This window comes from Dermacentor andersoni, chromosome 8 (genome assembly GCF_023375885.2).
Source record: "Dermacentor andersoni chromosome 8, qqDerAnde1_hic_scaffold, whole genome shotgun sequence".
NCBI lineage: Eukaryota > Metazoa > Arthropoda > Arachnida > Ixodida > Ixodidae > Dermacentor > Dermacentor andersoni.
The window spans coordinates 76,873,367-76,891,094 of record NC_092821.1 but is presented as its reverse complement, the minus strand read 5'-3'; the positions used below and the strand labels follow the sequence as shown (position 1 = coordinate 76,891,094).

Here is a 17,728-nt window from a genome sequence, read left to right as displayed (position 1 = left end):
CCAGCGTCCCATGACCTACGCAGCCGCTGTCCGATGTCCACCACCCGTTACAACCACACCGCCATACCACCAGCCTCCGACAGTCGCTCCTTGGTCGCCGCCGCAAGAGGAGGCTTCGAGGCGCGCACCCGTCACGCAGCTACAGTCATACCACCAGCCGCCGTTCACAGCGCCTTGTCCAACGCCGCAAAACGACACTACGGGACGGCCGCAATTTCGGAGAACCGACGCATGGCGCACCGTCGATAGGCGCCCACTGTTTTCACTGCGGAGGCGTTGGCCACATTTCGCGTCATTGCTGGCATCGCGACACATCATTTCGACCTTTTCGTCCGTGGTCCTATGGTCGACGTGCAACTGACGACTCCATGCTACGCCGCGACGAAACTGCTTTTCAGGGACCTCCAATAGCGCACCCGAATGACGAATCTGTGCCACATGTTCAGTCCGATTTCGGCCGTCGGTCGCGCTGGCCAACCCCTCCACGTCAGATGCCTTCCCCTACTGGACGTACTTTTGCTGACCTCCGAGGACGAAGGTCGCGCAGCCCACGCCGGGGAAACTGAAGGCGGCGACCTCTGGGGGTAAGGTTGCAGGCCCACCGCAAGACAATAAAATGCCCCCGACACTCTCGCCGCAGAACGACGTGAAGCCGATAAACCCCGACACCGAAGAAATTGTGAGCGCCGACATTGATGTTTTGGTGGATGGACAGCCGGTGACAGCGTTAGTCGACACTGGTGCCGACTTCTCTATAATGAGTCAGGAACTCGTCCTCCGTATGATGAAAGTAAGGACGCCATGGACGGGACCCCACATAAGGACGGCAGGCGGGCAATTACTGATGCCTATTGGAAGATGTACTGCTAGAATTAGTATCCGGGATTCTTCTTTCGTGGCCGCTTTCATCGTTCTTCCTGTGTGCTGCAAGGATTTGATTATTGGAATGGATTTCCTTAAAGAATACGGCACCGTAATTAACATTCCGGACCGCATGGTGACGTTTTATAAGAGCCCAGGTTTAGTCCATTGCTTATCGCCGCAACGCAACTCCTTTCGTCTAGCAGAAGACGACGTCGTCATCTCACCTCGATCATGCACCCTTGTTGCGGTAGCATGTGACACACCGTTTCATTGCGAGGGAGTTGCCGACCAAATAACCACGTTGTTGCTGACTCACGGTATCTCGGTCGCACGAGGAATCGTAAGTATCACCGACGGGCGCACTAGCTTGTTACTAACCAATTTTAACACAGAGCGACGGCACCTTCCAAAGGGCACGGCTGTGGCTTATTTTGATGGTGTTGCGGATGTTCGAGGCTGCTGTTCGCTACTCGAAGAAGCACCTACGCAAGGCCCAGCTTCTGCACTCGACGTCAGCACTGCTTTGTCGTAGCACGAACGAGAGCGGCTTCTCACGCTATTGTCGAAGTTCAATGACTGCTTTGCGTCGACGTCCAGCGTCGGATGGACGCATCTAACGAAGCATCGGATAATTACAGAGGATACGGCAAGACCAATTCACCAAAATCCTTATCGTGTGGCTCCCAGAGAACGTGAAGCCATACAAGAACAAGTGACAAAAATGCTGGAAGGCGACGTAATTCAACCATCCACGAGAGTTTGGGCATCTCCTGTAGTTCTAGTTAAAAAAAAGGCGGCAGCTTCCGTTTCTGCGTGGACTACCGAAAACTAAATCAAGTGACAATGAAAGACGTGTACCCGCTTCCCCGTATAGATGATTCACTCGACAGGCTTCGTCACGCGCGTTACTTCTCTTCAATGGACTTAAAAAGCGGATATTGGCAAATCGAGGTAGATCCGAGAGACCGTGAAAAAACTGCTTTTGTGACGCCATATGGCCTATACGAATATAAAGTCTTGCCTTTCGGCTTGTGCTCTGCCCCTGCTACATTCCAATGTCTCATGGATACTGTGCTTTCGGGTCTGAAGTGGAAAACCTGCTTAGTGTACCTGGACGACGTCATCGTGTTCTCCGCAACTTTTGAAGAACACCTCCGACGGCTTGAAGCGGTTCTGCAGTCCATCCGGTCCGCCGGCCTCACCCTGAAGCCGGAGAAGTGCCACTTTGGCTTCGGGGAACTACAGTTTCTCGGTCACGTCGTCAGCCACGCAGGTGTTCGCCCAGATCCTGAGAAAATTGCGGCGGTAGCACAGTTTCCAGTACCAACCGATAAAAAGGCTCTCAGGCGCTTTCTGGGCCTCTGTGCCTATTACCGGCGGTTTATTGCGGACTTTGCTCGCATTGCGTCGCCGTTAACTCGCCTGACGAGAGACGACGTTGCTTTTGTATGGGGCAACGAAGACCAAGGTGCATTCACTGACTTGCGGGAACGTCTCCAAACACCTCCAGTGCTTGCTCACTTTGATGAGACCGCTCCTACATTGCTCCACACTGATGCCAGCAATGTCGGCTTGGAGCTGTTCTTGTGCATTGGCAAGAGGGCACAGAAAGAGTACTTGCCTATGCAAGCAGAACACTCTCACGCACAGAGGCCAATTACTCCACAACTGAGAAGGAATGCCTCGCCGTAGTATGGGCTGTTATGAAATTTCGCCCATATTTGTATGGCCGCCACTTCACAGTTATCAGCGACCACCATTCACTGTGTTGGTTGACAAACCTTAAAGACCCTTCGGGACGACTGGCGCGTTGGAGCCTACGGTTGCAAGAGATTGACATGACTGTCAAGTACAAGTCGGGGAAACGACAAACGGATGCTGACTGCCTATCTCGATCGCCGATAGAGTCGTCTGCTCCACCCGAAGAAGACTCGGCATTTCTTTGTGTTCTGGACACATCCACCATCGCCCAACAACAACGGGACGACCCTGAGTTGCTTGAGCTCATCAGTTACTTAGAGGGCAGATCTGCGAACCTGCATAGAGTTTTCGCAAGAGGCCTGTTGTCGTTTTGTTTGCGGGCCAAAGTCCTCTACAAAAGAAACTTTTCTTCGACCGGGTCCCCCTATCTGCTCGTCATTCCTGCAGCTCTTCGTACGGAAGTACTTCAAGCCTGTCACAACGAGGTGACTTCTGGTCACTTAGGCTACACGAGAACGTTGGCCAGATTGAAGCAGATGTACTACTGGCCGAGACTTAACACCACCGTGAAACATCACGTCCACACTTGCCTCGACTGCCAGAGGCGCAAGTCGCCTCCGTCGAAACCAGTCGGCCTCCTGCAACCCGTCCAGGTTCCTCGAAGACCATTTGACCAAATCGGAATGGATATATTAGGTCCGCTTCCTACTTCTACTGCCGGGAATCGCTTTGTTATCGTAGCAACCGACTATCTCACACGTTACGCTGAAACAAAGGCAATCCAGAGAAGCACAGCGGAAGAGGTGGCGCGCTTTTTCATTGAGCACATTGTGTTGCGACACGGCGCACCAACCGTCGTAATAACAGACCGAGGAACCGCATTCATGGCTGCGCTTTTAGATCACGTACTGCTGCTAAGTGGAACGGCGCATCGGAAATCAACCGCTTACCATCCACAAACCAACGGATTAACAGAATGCCTAAACAAAACAATTGAAGACATGCTCTCCATGTACCTGGATGTTGAACATAAAAATTGGGACGACATCCTACCGTATATCACCTTTGCATATAACACGGCGAAACAAGAGACGACGCGCATGACTCCGTTCACCCTTGTTCATCGGCGGAATGTACAAACGATGTTGGATGCTATGCTTCCACATGACTTTGACGACACTGATACGGACAAACAAGTTTCAATTTTTTGTTTACATTAAAGAAGCACTTCTGGCGAGAATTAAACAACGATGAATTGCTATACGGTGCTGTGGATAAACATGCTGTTCTGCACGAAACAAACAACGATTTTCAGACAGGACGGGACTTTGTGGCGTTGGTCGTGTACACTTCTAGCGCGATAGCGCTAAAACCCAGTGACGCATAAAATCCGGTGTCGGGGTCGGTGGTTTGCGTGAGTTAAACTGCCGTACATATTTAATATATGTGTATGCCATAACTTTTTATTGGCATGAAGTGCGTGCAGCTTATATTGCCACACCACTCTACCCCTAATGTTGCCTATATGTTTTCGTACATTCTTGACAAAGTTATTTTTCGGTATCGTGAGAATGATGGGCCACAAATAAATGCAATGGAACAAAGCACCGACAGCGCATGCCTTTTGTGATAAATCTTTTCAGAAGTATTTATTGAAAGTGCGAAACTACAACAGTAACCTGCGAAGTATGTAGTTAATTGGCGCGGCTGTGCACAACCTCCGGGATCGGCCCACGAAAGAGGCCGTGTTGCTACCAAAAAGCTCTCCTTCGTGCAAAGCGTTCGCCACACGCGTTTCCCGGTAAACATCACGGTTACACCAGCTGCAGCTGACGGGAAGTGTTAAAAGCAGTCAGGGATATTTTAACGGTATCGCATTGCACAGTTACAAAGGATGCTTAAGCGTGTTCCATATTTAGATCTCTTTCTTGGTTTATTACATAACGGCCTACTTATTGTAATGAAAAAAGCACATATGAGGTCGCAACAAGTTACGCGCACTTAGAGAGAGCCTGTTAACTATTTGCAATTTCATCAAGTTTCACTCTGGGGCTAAAGGCCTCCAGTATAACGTAAAATAAGCTGCGTGAGTTTAGGAAACTGCAAAATAGTTGCTGAATTTATTAAGTTCTCGTTCGCATTAACGGGCTTTGCATTTTTGGAGCATTTGTGACATGTATAGAAATGTTCTCTTCACGTGAACGGTCTGCAAATTACCCAGGTGCAAGTGTAGCTCTGCTACCTGCTTTTGGAACCAAATTTATTTCCATTTGCAGCTACTTGTAAAGCATGCAGACAAGTTTATTTGTTAGCCGTTGGTACGCACGAAAACCAGAATGCCTATTTGCGGTATTGCTCTAGAAAATTGCGTTTGCCTTTTATTTTCGGATTTAGGTCAACCACTCGCAACTGCAGGACGTAAGCGCTCAGAGTGAACTCTCGTTAGTCGGCAGCTCAAGGGACCGGCTGAATGAGTTCATTAAATCTTGATTGAAATCACCAAGAGATGGAGCTCAAGGGTGCACAAAATGCTCTTTTGAAAGGGGCAGGTACATCATTGTCAACAAAAAACAGTAGGTGTAGGGGATCTGTACTAAATTTGTATAACGAAGCCACTGCCTAGTTATAGTAGTAGAAAACCTAGTTACAAAACCAAAGAAGGCGTTATGTAGTGGGAAACAAACCTCTCTCGAAGCCATCAATAACGTTGGTCTTCGTCTCCAGTGTGATCTCATTGCGCGGGGGTTCATTTGCTACCGTTGCTAACGCTAAGGAAATTCTTAGCTCCTCCACACTATGATAACGAAGAAACCGCACCAAGGCACGACCGATGTAAAGTCTGTCAAAGCCCCCACCTTGGCAATAAAAAACGTAGACAACTCGCAAGAAAATCCGTAAAGGAAAGGCGCAATCATACACATCTTTCGCGATGCCACTGACATTGTCTGCGCAATTCATTTGCGGTAATATATTTAGGTTTGTTTTTGCGGAGTAGGAAAAATGTGATTAGTTCAACGAACCATTTTTTTTTGCCATAGCCAGAATGCAAAATCAGCGAACCATAAACCTGTCTCATTTAGGCGACAATTCTATTCAGGTGATTTTAGTTTACTGAGGTTCTGCCGCAGTCTGAAAAATAATGGGATAGACGACCGTACCTGTAATAAAAGAAGTAGTGAACTAGTCTTTTTTTTATTACTTTTTGACTTCGCTAATATAAATGCTTTGCGCCGGTGCTTAGCGACTTTGTCCAACAATAAAAAAAAAAGATCACCTACACTAACCTACAGTTTGTATACACAAATTCTGTAGTCCAGATGCTTTTGTGTATATATATATTATTTATCCTTAGTCCCGGCGGGAAGGGGTTTTTTTTAAATGTGAGTCACTTTACTGGAGCATTGGGTGATACTACTTGCGTGAGAGTTCAATGGCACTGCTTGCTGGCTAGCGAGGTCAGGCGTATACGTTCGGCGACTGATAATTTTTCATGAGCCATGCACCACTGTGCGCAGCTCTCGTAGAACGACCACCGACATTCGAATCTGTGATCTGCACCGTGGACAGCGAAGGCGCGATGGAGCTGCCACCGGACGGGGTCTGCGACTTCATATTCTACGACTCGCTGAGGGAGCCCTTCGACAAACTGGGTCGACCATCCCGGGGAAAGTTCAAGACTTTTCAGACGATTGCGGCCGCGGCAAAGCAGTCGCAGTTTGGCGTCTCGATATCTGCCTTGTAAGTACACTGACTTGAGGTGCGACAGAGCAATGGGGCAAAACAAACACGAGACATGGACGCCGAAGACGCACATGTCTTAACTTTAAACAAATACTTCGAAGAGGACAAGAGTATTCGCAGTATCTATTCTTATCGCTTACAGTTTTTTTTTTTTCAATATTAACCATTTTTAGTACAATTCTAGTTCATGTGCTAGAATGTTTTCAATGGCAGGATATATTTGCACAAGAAATTTAAATGAATATTTGACTATTTATGCAAGTGTCGTTATTTTTACACTTAAGGTAAAGAATTTACTACACACATTTTGATTTAAAAAGTGTAAAAGTGTAACCGGGGACTTTGACCCGCGTATCTACTGAGCTCGGCGACGGCAGCGGCAGGCAGCTCGAACGCTTCACCCGCCCTTAAGTATTACTTTCCGTATTCGCAGGTTGGTAGATTCTTCTTTACTACTGCGACCATTCAGATAGCATTGCTGCTGCCTCTGCCGTCGCAAGAGTGATGTTTGCATACATGTTCAAATGGCGGGCTCACAAGATTCGATGATGCGTAATGATGTTGGTGGCACTTGTGTCAAACATTTTTTGACAATCAGCAATCATTGACGTGCACCGAGTGTGAGGCATGTTTCCATGTAGGAAAGTGTTCGGGAGTGACAGCAAAGGCGTTTAAGCAGATGAATGCGCAGTTGCAAACTGACGGGCAATGCAGTTCTTGTGGAAATCTTGACCATGACAGGTCGTCAAATGGCGACTATACGACAAGGGAAGAGCCGAGCAGTGTTGATAAGTGAGCAACATTCAGAAAAAGCTAACCACCTTGCTGCCCCTCTCCGAGAAAATGGAATTAGCACTAGGAATAAAACAAACCATTGATAGCATTGAGAGTTCTGTGCAAATGACCTCTGATAAATAGGATAACTTTGCAACTCGGTTTAACAAACAAGACCAGGCGATAAATAATGTTCAGGAAAAGGTGACTGAAATTGAAGCGGGAAATCCAAGGCAAGAAATTCTTCTGTTGAAGAAAGAGCTAAATGATCTTGAGCAATATGATAGGCGACTGAACCTAGAGGCTTACGACATTCAAGTAACAACAAATGAGAACTTGTTGGCCGTAGTAACCTCAGTGGGTGAGCCACTGGGGCTACAGGAATTCACTGACTCCGACATTGATAGCATTCACAGGCATCCCTCACTCCCCAATCGTGTGCCACCCATCATCATTCGTTTTGCCACTCGCAAGACGAATGAGCAATGGAAAGCAAATGCCAAGTTATTGAGAAAAAGACAGTCGAATGTCGTTTTTTTTCGAAAACTTGACACTGCTAAATAAGAATCGTCTTTATCTTGCACGTTCCAAAGCAATGGAAAGAGGCTACCAGTTCGTTTGAGGACATCGCGGAACAGTGCTCGAACGGAAGAAACCAAGGAACTCTGCAATTAAAATTTCTACTGGGAGCGATCTCGAGAAGATGGTATAAGTGTTGTGGCCTACATAACTTGCTGCATTCTTCGATAAACTCGTAAATACCATGAAGGGTTCAATGTATAGTCCAGATTACTTTCACTAGTACGTAAGTCAGAATGCGTGGGCATACAATGCGTTTTCTATGATAAATTTCAATGCACGTGGTTACAAAAACAAGCGTGCGAAGCAAGTGTGCCAAGAGGCAATTACAAAAGATGTCATTGAAGTTTGATGTACTATGCCTCATTGAAACACGGTTTTTGAGTGATAGGGATGTCTATTGGTTCAATGGCTGCCGGGAATGTAGTATATTTCGTAGGTCGAGAACGGGTGGTGGTGTCAGTGTTTGCACAAGGGACGACGTTGATTGCTCTATCTAAAAAGAATAATCAGTGATTTCAAATGACTACAAAACTATTACAATATCTTCTTGCAACATTTACCTGGTTGCTATATACAGGCCTCCATCGGGGAATGCCACGTGCTTCTTTGAATCTCTTCATCATGTTCTTGCAGATCTGTCAACTTTTACGAAAAATATTATAGTTATTAGTGACACAAATATTATACATTGTCAAACAGCCCTGCAGAAAAACGTTTTCATATCTTAGGTCTAGATATTTTTCCCAAAATCTCATAAAATTTGCTACGCGAATAACTGTTGCCAACGAGGCAATGTCAGATATTTGTTATACAAATAGTGTAGAAAATAATATTGCCTCTGGGGCAATATCTATCGATATTTGTGACCATTGGCCGGTCTTTTGTATCTTAGGAAAAACAGTAAAGAAGATAAATTTTGATGAATTCCATAAATTCCGAAGAATAGATGATCCTAAGATAGACGTTTTCATGAAGACCTTGCTTGATGCAGACTGGTCCGAAGTCCTGAACGAAAACCGGCCTTCGGTCTGTTTTTTAGGACTTTACGAAAAGATACTGGACTTATACCACCAGGCTTTCCCAGTAGTTGTATGAAACAAAAGAAGGCTAGGAAACCATGGATGACACCTTCAATTTATAAACAAATACAAGAGAGGAACAAGCTGTTTCAAGAGTTCTTGAGACTGAAAGATAGCGATAAATTGACTGAATATAAAAGGTATAACTACAAAATAAACGAGGAAATTAGAAAGGCAAAAGACAATTTTACGGTAATAAATTTGATGGCGTTGATGTTTCCAGTAAACCATGGAATATCTGTAATAAAATATGTCATTCAAAGCCCACAAATTTAATCCGTGATGAAATTAAATTTGCCGGCAAAGCCATTACAGGTAGAGACCTTTTCAACAAATTTGATCAGCATTTTCTAACTTGCGGCAGGAAATGAAATAATACGGCAAAAGTTGACCCGAGCAGCTATATAAACATAAATTGTTTTGATACTTATACCTGATGCCTACTAGGGAATTGTAAATAATTAGCATAATAAATCTATTCTTAGTAAAACTGCAGCTGGTCTCAACGAGGTTAAGACTGATCCAATCAACGCTGTAGCGTCAACAATTTCACTTCCACTGGCACACATTTGTAACTGCATTCTAAAGGACGGATACTTTCCGATGAATTATGTTAAATATTATGCTCCGAAAAAGAAGTCAAGCCAAAGTTAGAAACGAACGTGGAGCCGAGTGGGCGCCTGCATTTCTTAGTTTTTTTTTAGATGCATCGAATAAAGAAGACGTTCTCCACATCGGCTCCACTTCCTGGTTTTCAACATATGGTACCATGACCAGGATATCAGATCTACAGTTGAAGACCCCTGACGATGAAGCGAACTACCTGAACTGAAGACGACCTCCTAAGCGAAGAAGCTCTCATTCATCGTGATATGGTCTGAACCGCTGGAGTGCGATGTCCATTCTGTTGACATCCGGTCCAAATACTTTATCTTGTGTTTGACGTATCCAATAAATTTCAGCCTCTTGTACTTCAGTTGCGTCTAAAGGTCCCTTCTTCCTGGTGTTTGTGTACCTGCAATTCCTAGCAAATCGTTGTATCCAAGCAGTTATACGCATCAGTCGGTTATAAGAGCTCTAGTCGTTGATGTTTACAACTGTAAGCACAATGGTCGAGCAACTGCTTTCAAACACGTAATTTCCTCTTCTAGGCCGACTGTATCCTGAATTGCTGCTGCGGTACTGGTTGTTTCTTCTGTTTCGACTGTATCCTCGGTGTAGCAGGGCTCGTCGATTGTCGTCTCAGTGTAGAGGAAGTTTGGTCCTTTCCACCAAGTTGAACTTTGCAAGAGTTGCTCCGCAGTGGATGCTCTTGACAGCAAATCGGCTGCATTTTGATCACTCGGACAATGTCTCCGCATGTTCAAATCAGTTAGGGAGAGTACCTCTGTAACTCGGTTTGCTACGAACTGTTCCCGAGGGTTCGCTGAACCTCGTAGCCAATGAATCACCATCATAGGATGTGTCCACATAACTGTTTCAATGCCCTCTAGATTTAGGGCACGTTTCACTGTTGCAGCTAGTCGAGCTGCAACTAGGGCTCCGATCAGTTCTAATTGTGGCACAGTTATCTTTTGTATAGGTGCGACTTTCGACTTGGCTAGTAGTAGCTGAACTGTTGTGGCTCCCTTGAAGTCTCGTATCTGAAGGTAAAGCACGGCGCCGTGCGCAACTGGGCTAGCGTCACTAAAAGCGTGTATTGTAACCTGCACATTCTTGCCCAGGAGGGTTTGACCAAGATATCTCTTGACTTCTAGCTGATTAACCGTTCTGAGGCCTTTAGTGCACGCTGTCCACTCTATTAGAAGGGACTCAGGAAGTGGCGCGTCCCAGGTGAATTTCTCTAACCACAGTCTTTGTATAAATAACTTGACTACCAGCACGAACGGCGCTAAGAATCCAAAGGGATCGTACATGAGTGAGGCGAAGCTTAAGATCTGTCTCCTCGTAACCCTTTCTTCGTTCAATGCTTCAAGCATCTTCGTTAGTGATGGCTTTAAAATGTCTTTGTCGGTACCCCAAAGGACACCAAGAATCTTTTTTTCTTTTTTTACAACGAACTGTACTTTTAAGTCTCTACTATTGTAAAAGTTTCTTAAGTGTCCATCATTTGTCGTCCACTTTTTTAGATGCATTCCTGCCTGGTTCAAGATACTGAAACAATCGCTAACGACTTGCTGCGCTGCTTCTTTGTCCTGTGCCCCGATAACCAAGTCATCTACGTAGAAATGATCTTTCAATAGTTTGGCAATAGAAGGGTATTTGTCTTCTACCAGTTGGAAGTGGTGTCACAGAGTTGCCGCAAGGAGAAAGGGACTGCTGCAGGCGCCAAAATGAACCCTTGTCATGCGCAATTCTAAAATATTGGAAGACCCTTCTTAAACCAGAAGTAACGAAACGCGTCTCGGTCTTGTTCAGCCAGCGACATTTGAAGAAACGCTTTTTCGATGTCGGCGGCAATTCCAATCTTGAAGCTGCGAAACTTCAGCAGTAAGTCGAGGATGTTGGGGTTCAAACTCGGCCCTGTCCACAAGACGTCGTTCAGTGAAAGGGAGTCCGAAGCATGAGAAGAGGCTTTAGTACTTTAGTCGTACCCGTACTTTAGTCGTAGTTCTGTTGCTTCGCACTACTGCTCGGTGTGGCATATAATACGTGATATTTTCACTCGTACTGTTTATTGTGACCTTCTCAGCGAAGTCTTTGTTATAGTAGCCCCTAATGGCAGTGTCATATTCCTTCTGAGACTCTGGTTCTCGATGTAGCGTTCTCTGCAATGACTCGAGCCTCTTCGCGACATCCCGGTTATTTTTAAGCTGGGAACAATTGTTGCGCCACGGCAGTTCAACTTGATAGCGACCACTGTCTCTGACAGTTGTTTCCATGAAGCTCTTCAGGACGCGTTCGTCATCCTTCGAAAGTCTGTCTTCGTTAGTCAGTTCCAGATGTTCTACGTCCCAGAAAGACCTCAGTTGCTGGGAAACGTTGGCTTCCGTTAGGCCTATCATAAAATTCCTTATGGTTTCCGGCTTGTAGAACTTAGGTGGACTTCTAGTATCTCCACGAAGTGTCCATCCTATGATAGTTTCGATAGCGGTCAAGGAGTCGTCCAGTCGATTAATTCTACCGCTGACGAGCTGCCAGTAATAGCCTGCACCAGTAAGGATGCTTTTTCCAGGCTCAGGCGAGACTTGAACTGCGTTCACGTGAGCCATACGTAAGTTATTGCTTTTCAACTTTGCAAGTACATTTGTCTCTGTTAATGCTGACAAGTCATTGCATATTTCGCGAACTTCTATAGCCTCTACTTCAATGGAGTTTGAGTCGGACTGGCTATGCAGCGTGACTCGTACTCTCCGATAATATTTCCGCGGTGCTGAAACGTTTCCAAATCCCGACATGGTGAGCTGCTCTTCGGCTAACACAGCGGCTTTCAGCTTCCTAGACAATACTTCCGTGATGAAGATGCGCTGACTGCCACCATCAATCAATATTCTTACAAAGCATTTGCTTCCAGATCCCAGAGCCCAAACTTGGGTGGTCTGCAGAAGAACTCTGTACTTTAGCCAGTTTGTTAACGAGCCGGAAACAGTGGCCTTCGTTTCCGTATTCTTCTGCTTCCATTTTGGGTCACACATCGTGGAGGTGTGTCGCCCCTCGCATTTCGCACAGCTTAGTCTCGTCCAGTTTCGGCATTCCTTAGCTTTGTGAAATTGTCTAGTGCAGCGGAATTAACATCCTAAGTTGCGTAGTTTCTCTTTCTTCTCGTGTAATGTTAGTTTCGTTGAGCAGACATCCACCGAGTGATCTTTGTCTCCGCATAATATACAACTCTCTGAAGTCAGTTTCACGGTTAACATAGATGAAGTACCTTGGAAATGCTCATTGGATTGTCGTTTTGCGGGTGAAACTTGTTCTCTATTTTCAGAAGTCATCAATATAGTCTGTTCCCGGCTTCTTACTTCAAGGCTCAAGAAGTCTACAAGAACAGACATTTCATTTAACCTGTCACTAGTAACGCCTGTATTTGTCAAAGACAAGATGCGCTGAGTATAACTGAGTACCAATTCTTGTGGCAGATATTATAGCAGTTTTCAGACGCACTCCATATTGCTTTTCTTCGACGCTGAGGTTATGCAGGGATCTGACGCGCATCAGCACTTCTTCATGCAACCTTTGAAGCCCTTCGAAATCTTCGCAAGAACGAACTTTACGTAGGTTTAGAAGACGACGCATGTGGTCGTTAACAATCATTGACTTCTGACCGAATCTGTTTTTGAGTTCTATAGCTGTGCTATAGCTGTGGAATTGCTTTTGTTGATTGTCGACAGGCCGCTGATGGCACCTTCCGCTTTACCCATGAAGTAGCTCCGAAGATATTTCAATTTGTCTACGTCTGTGATATATCGGTTCTGGTGAACAGTAGACTCAAATTGATCCCAAAATTCTGGCCATTTAAGGGGGTCACCATGAAACTTCGGCACATCGAGCTTAGGTAGCTTAACGTGTGCGCGTGCTTGATGAAAGTCATTGTGAGATGCGTGCGTAGTCGATGATTGCAAAGCGGATAAAATGCGTTCAGCGTGGGATTTCGCGAGGACGATAGATTCCTGATACTGTCCGACGCTTTGAAGCTCATCCTCAAGGTTGTCATCAGTAACATGCTCTTCTACTTGTTTATCAAGGTCCATAAGCATAGTTTCCTTTATCTTCAATAGGTTAAGAAGGTCGGTCAGCTCACAAGATGGTGTTGGTTCCATCTGCATAAGAGTTGTCATGTCGTTGATGATCCTAGTGACCACCGCTCGAACGGTAGCACGCTTAAGTTGTAGTCTTTCCATGTCGTCACGTCGGGAATTGGTGGATTCGTGATGAAGTGGATCGTTCTTTGATTCTGTCGCAGCATCGTCGCGTTGATCGCGTCGGTCGGTCGTCCTCTTCAGGTAGTTCGCTTCATCGTCAGGGTGGTTCATCTGGAGCTTGCCACGAGTCTTACGACAAATTCTTGCTAGCATTTAAACGATTTGTGCCCCGACGAGGAATTTGTAATAAAAAGGCCTCAAGGGAGATCCAGCGACTTTATGATATAGGGAAATCGCAGGAAGTACAATTGTATTTCGGAAGTCCCAGGATTGTTTGGAAATTTATCACCGAACAAGCTCCCTGGTGGGCAGGATTTTGGGAACGACCAATTAGATCTGTCAAGTATACATTGAAGAAAACACTAGGAAACAGTTTCTTTACCTATGAAGAACTTTCGACCACGTTCTATCAAGCAGAAGCGATGATAAATTTACGACCGATAACATTTGTGTATGCAGAAGCCTCTGAACCAATGCCGCTTAGGCCAAGTCATTTCCTCAAAGGCCAAAGGTTGACTATGCTTCCTCCAGACTTGTCAAGCACAGCATCAAAGCAAACACCATCGTCACGCGAATTACTTCAGCGAGGATGGAAACACAGAGAACACGTGTTAAACAATCTCTGGAATCGGTGGCGACGAGAGTACCTCCGAGAACTTCGTTCAGCTCACATTAATGAAAATAGACACTCAGAATCAGTGAAACTTGGAGACATAGTACTGATAAAAGAATTAAGAGCGCCAAGACAATTGTGGAAGATGGGACAAGTGACTGAATTATTTCCGGGCAGCGACGGCAAAGTTCGCTCATGCAAAGTACACACTTCCAATGGCAACACGTTGCGGGGACCGGTACAGATGCTGTACCACCTAGAATCTGCCGGACAAGTTCCGTCTTGAAAAGAAACAAGCACACGCAACTTGTTCGGCCGGGAGCTGTTAGATATTATGCTACGAAAAAGAAGTGAAGAAGCCGAAGTTAGAAACGAACGTGGATCCAAGCGCGCGCCTGCATTTTTTAGTTTTTTTTTTTTACGAGCGTCAAATAAAGAAGCCCTCTCTACTTCGGCTCCGCTTCCTGGGTTCCAACAAATTAAAAATAGAACGCGTAACTCCTGTTCACGAAGGAGGAAAGAAAGATGACTTAGGAAACTATCGCCCTGTCCCCGTTCTGAACGTATTCTTGAAAGTAATTGCACGCGTTATATTTAGAAGAACTGACTTTCTAAGAAAACACAAATTGATAGTATCCCGGCAGTTTGGATTTCAAAAGAAAAAAAAACCAAGTCCACAGAGCTAGCGCCACTAGGCATTAAAAAAATTTGTTGAGAATATTGAAAACAAAGAGTTTAGGGTGGGAATATTTTTAGATATCAAGAGAGCGTTTGACTCGGTTACTTAGTCAATATTATTAAATAAACTACCCTCTTACGACTTAAGGGGCCAGGCTTATCAGGTAATCAAAACTTATCTGATAACTAATTGACGTTACCTGATAGTTAAGAGTACGTGATAATAAACAGCTGTTCTTCAGATCACAACATAATCCCAACGGGAGTACCACAAGGCTGGATATTAGGTCCCTTTTTATAAACAGATTCAGACCGGTTATATATCATGCACTAACTCAGTCCCATCTACAATACTGCTTACTGACATAGGGCTATACAACGACCACAAATTTAAATAAACTTGAGGTTTTACAAAAGAGAGCTGTTCGTGCTCTTGAACGCGTCCGCTTCAATGATACCACATCTACATATGAAATGAGGTATAAATTAGTTCCACCAAATATTATTTATACAGAGGAGCTCTCACTTTATATCTTGGAGCAAATGAAAAAAAAAAGACTGGGCAAATTTTGAGTCTATCTTGAAACGAGCACAGACCGCAACTTTCGTGTGATTAACTATAAACAACCTAAGATTAGAAATAATTGTGGGATGCAGAGCTTGAGTAATAAAGTTACAAAGCTCCTAAATGAAAACAAGGAAATGGTAAACCTAATAAAGCAATCGCCATCAATAAAATTGTACAAGAAATATATGTACCCGAACATAGCTCGTTGGTGTGACGTGCGATTTCCGTTTGAACCCAGCGTGTTTTTATGAAGCGAGCTTTAAATGGTTATTCGTGCCAGTTTGAGCCCAATGAATACTGTAGCGTTTTTGTATGTAAGACAAAGTAAAGTACTATGTCTGCATTTGTTTCCTTGTAGCTATGTTTGTTGCCGAATGCGTACTGCTACAAATCGTGACGTTAAGAACTGAAATAGTAGTACTACAAATATGGTTAATTACGCTTTTTTATTGTTCGCCCAAACTGTGTTGTTCATGCTGTTTTTTGGTTGCACATCATGTGCTTGCTTTTCTTAGCTTTCAGTGTATAATTTTTTCCTCGATCTTGCCTGATGAATTCCTTGTTCAAGTACCCCCCCCCCCCCCATCTTCTTTTTTCCTTTTCTCCTCATTCTTACGCTGTCCTAATTTCTTCATTGGAGCGCAGATTGTACAGGGGTCAGGGCCTCAGTCAGGCGCATTAGTCCTTTAGTCCTTTAGTCCTTACCCTTTTGATTTTCTATAAGCAAACTGTAAAACTTGTGAATACTTGGAGCACATTCTTATGATGACACCAGCATTGGTGTATGTGTTCCCGAACTTTGCAACCAAATGTATTGGTGTTCCTGTAGTATGTGAGCTCAGGTGTGTAATAAGGGCGTTTCGGTAAAAAAAGTAAGTTGAATAACAGCGGATTTTTTCGGAAGTTTGAAGCCAAGTATCAGTCAATGGGGCTGTTTCAAATTTCGTTCCATTTTTATCTGCCTAGCCAAATGACTGGCTTCACTTAGTTTACTTCAAACGCACAGTAGTGGTGTAGTCGATTTGGCTTTGCGTGGCTAAGCTTGAGGACTTGATGTCAAATCCCAGCCGCGACTGCCGCATTTCAATGGGAGCGAAGTGAAAAAACACCCGTGTAATATGCACCGGACGCATATCAATGACGCCCAAGTTGTCTGAATCAACTCGGAGTCCACCACTATGCCGTGTGACTTAATGACACTGGGGTTTCGGTATGTAAAACGCTAAAATTGAAATAGTAGACCATATCTGTCCACGAAAAATAATAAGTCAGAAGTTGATATATGCTATCTCGATAAGTGGTGAATTATGCGTTTTATTGTTTCAGTGTAACAGACTTCTGCCTCTTCGAGTATTCTAGATAAATGAGTAGATATTCTATATCAGATTTCTATATGCATGGATTATTTTTAAACATTCTGTCAACCTAAAATGAACGCCCATATACGCGGAATTTTGCGCCAAGCGCCCGAGTCACATATGCGTTCCTTTATAACCTGCGTGAAATTTCCGCGAGTTAAGGCAAATTTTCTTCCCATTAGTCACAGATGGCAAGCTGACGTAATAGGTGCCTAGCATATCAATTAATTCCCCTTCCATTTGCTGCTTCCACTCGTTAGTACGTCAACTCCTTGAAAATGTCACTGACATCCGCACATGCTAATAAAAAGCAGGAAGCCCATTCTTCCGCTTGTGGACGTCGTTGCTGTGCTTCATGGAGGTTTCATTGAAACATCTCGCGGTCTGCCCGATGTAGAATTTCTCACAGCTCAGGGACGCCCTGTCTGCCTACTTGACCCACTGTCAGGTAGAGGGACCCACAAAAATTGTCCGTGGGTGCATTGACGCTCTACTTGTTGAAACAGTAATCAAGACAACGGACTTGTACGTGGTATGTCGGTTCATGGGTATCCCTAAAGCACACAGAACACTTAGTGGTATTGCCGCAGAGAGCTCTCCACATGCCCGTTACGAGCATTCTCGTGAGGCACCTTTCCAAGCGTCTCATCTCTAAAACCCATTACTCGTCGCATCGCCATTAGAAGAGCGCCAGCAACGCCTCGCGCATGGCGATACAGCGCGTGTCACCCGTGCACGCGCTCACGGCAGCGCCCGAGTCTGCCGTCCAATGAGAAGCCACGGCGTGGCTCTTGGCCTTCGCGGTGCGTAAAAAGTGCGTTCGTCGGAGAGACGCGGTCGACTGTGGAATAGGCTCCTGCTAACTCTTCTTTTAAAGTGTGTGAATGCATAATATTGAGTTTCCTGGCACA

At 45.0% G+C, this 17,728-nt stretch overlaps 1 protein-coding gene across 1 annotated transcript in view; it reads left to right on the top strand.

Moving 5' to 3' along the window:
* The first annotated feature begins 6,142 nt into the window (after positions 1-6,142).
* The window catches only part of LOC126538788 (uncharacterized), a 41,447-nt gene continuing 29,861 nt past the window's right edge, over positions 6,143-17,728 (top strand). The window contains exon 1 of the mRNA XM_072284091.1: positions 6,143-6,265. Coding sequence (XP_072140192.1) covers positions 6,143-6,265 — 123 coding nt within the window. The remainder of the gene's footprint in view (positions 6,266-17,728) is intronic.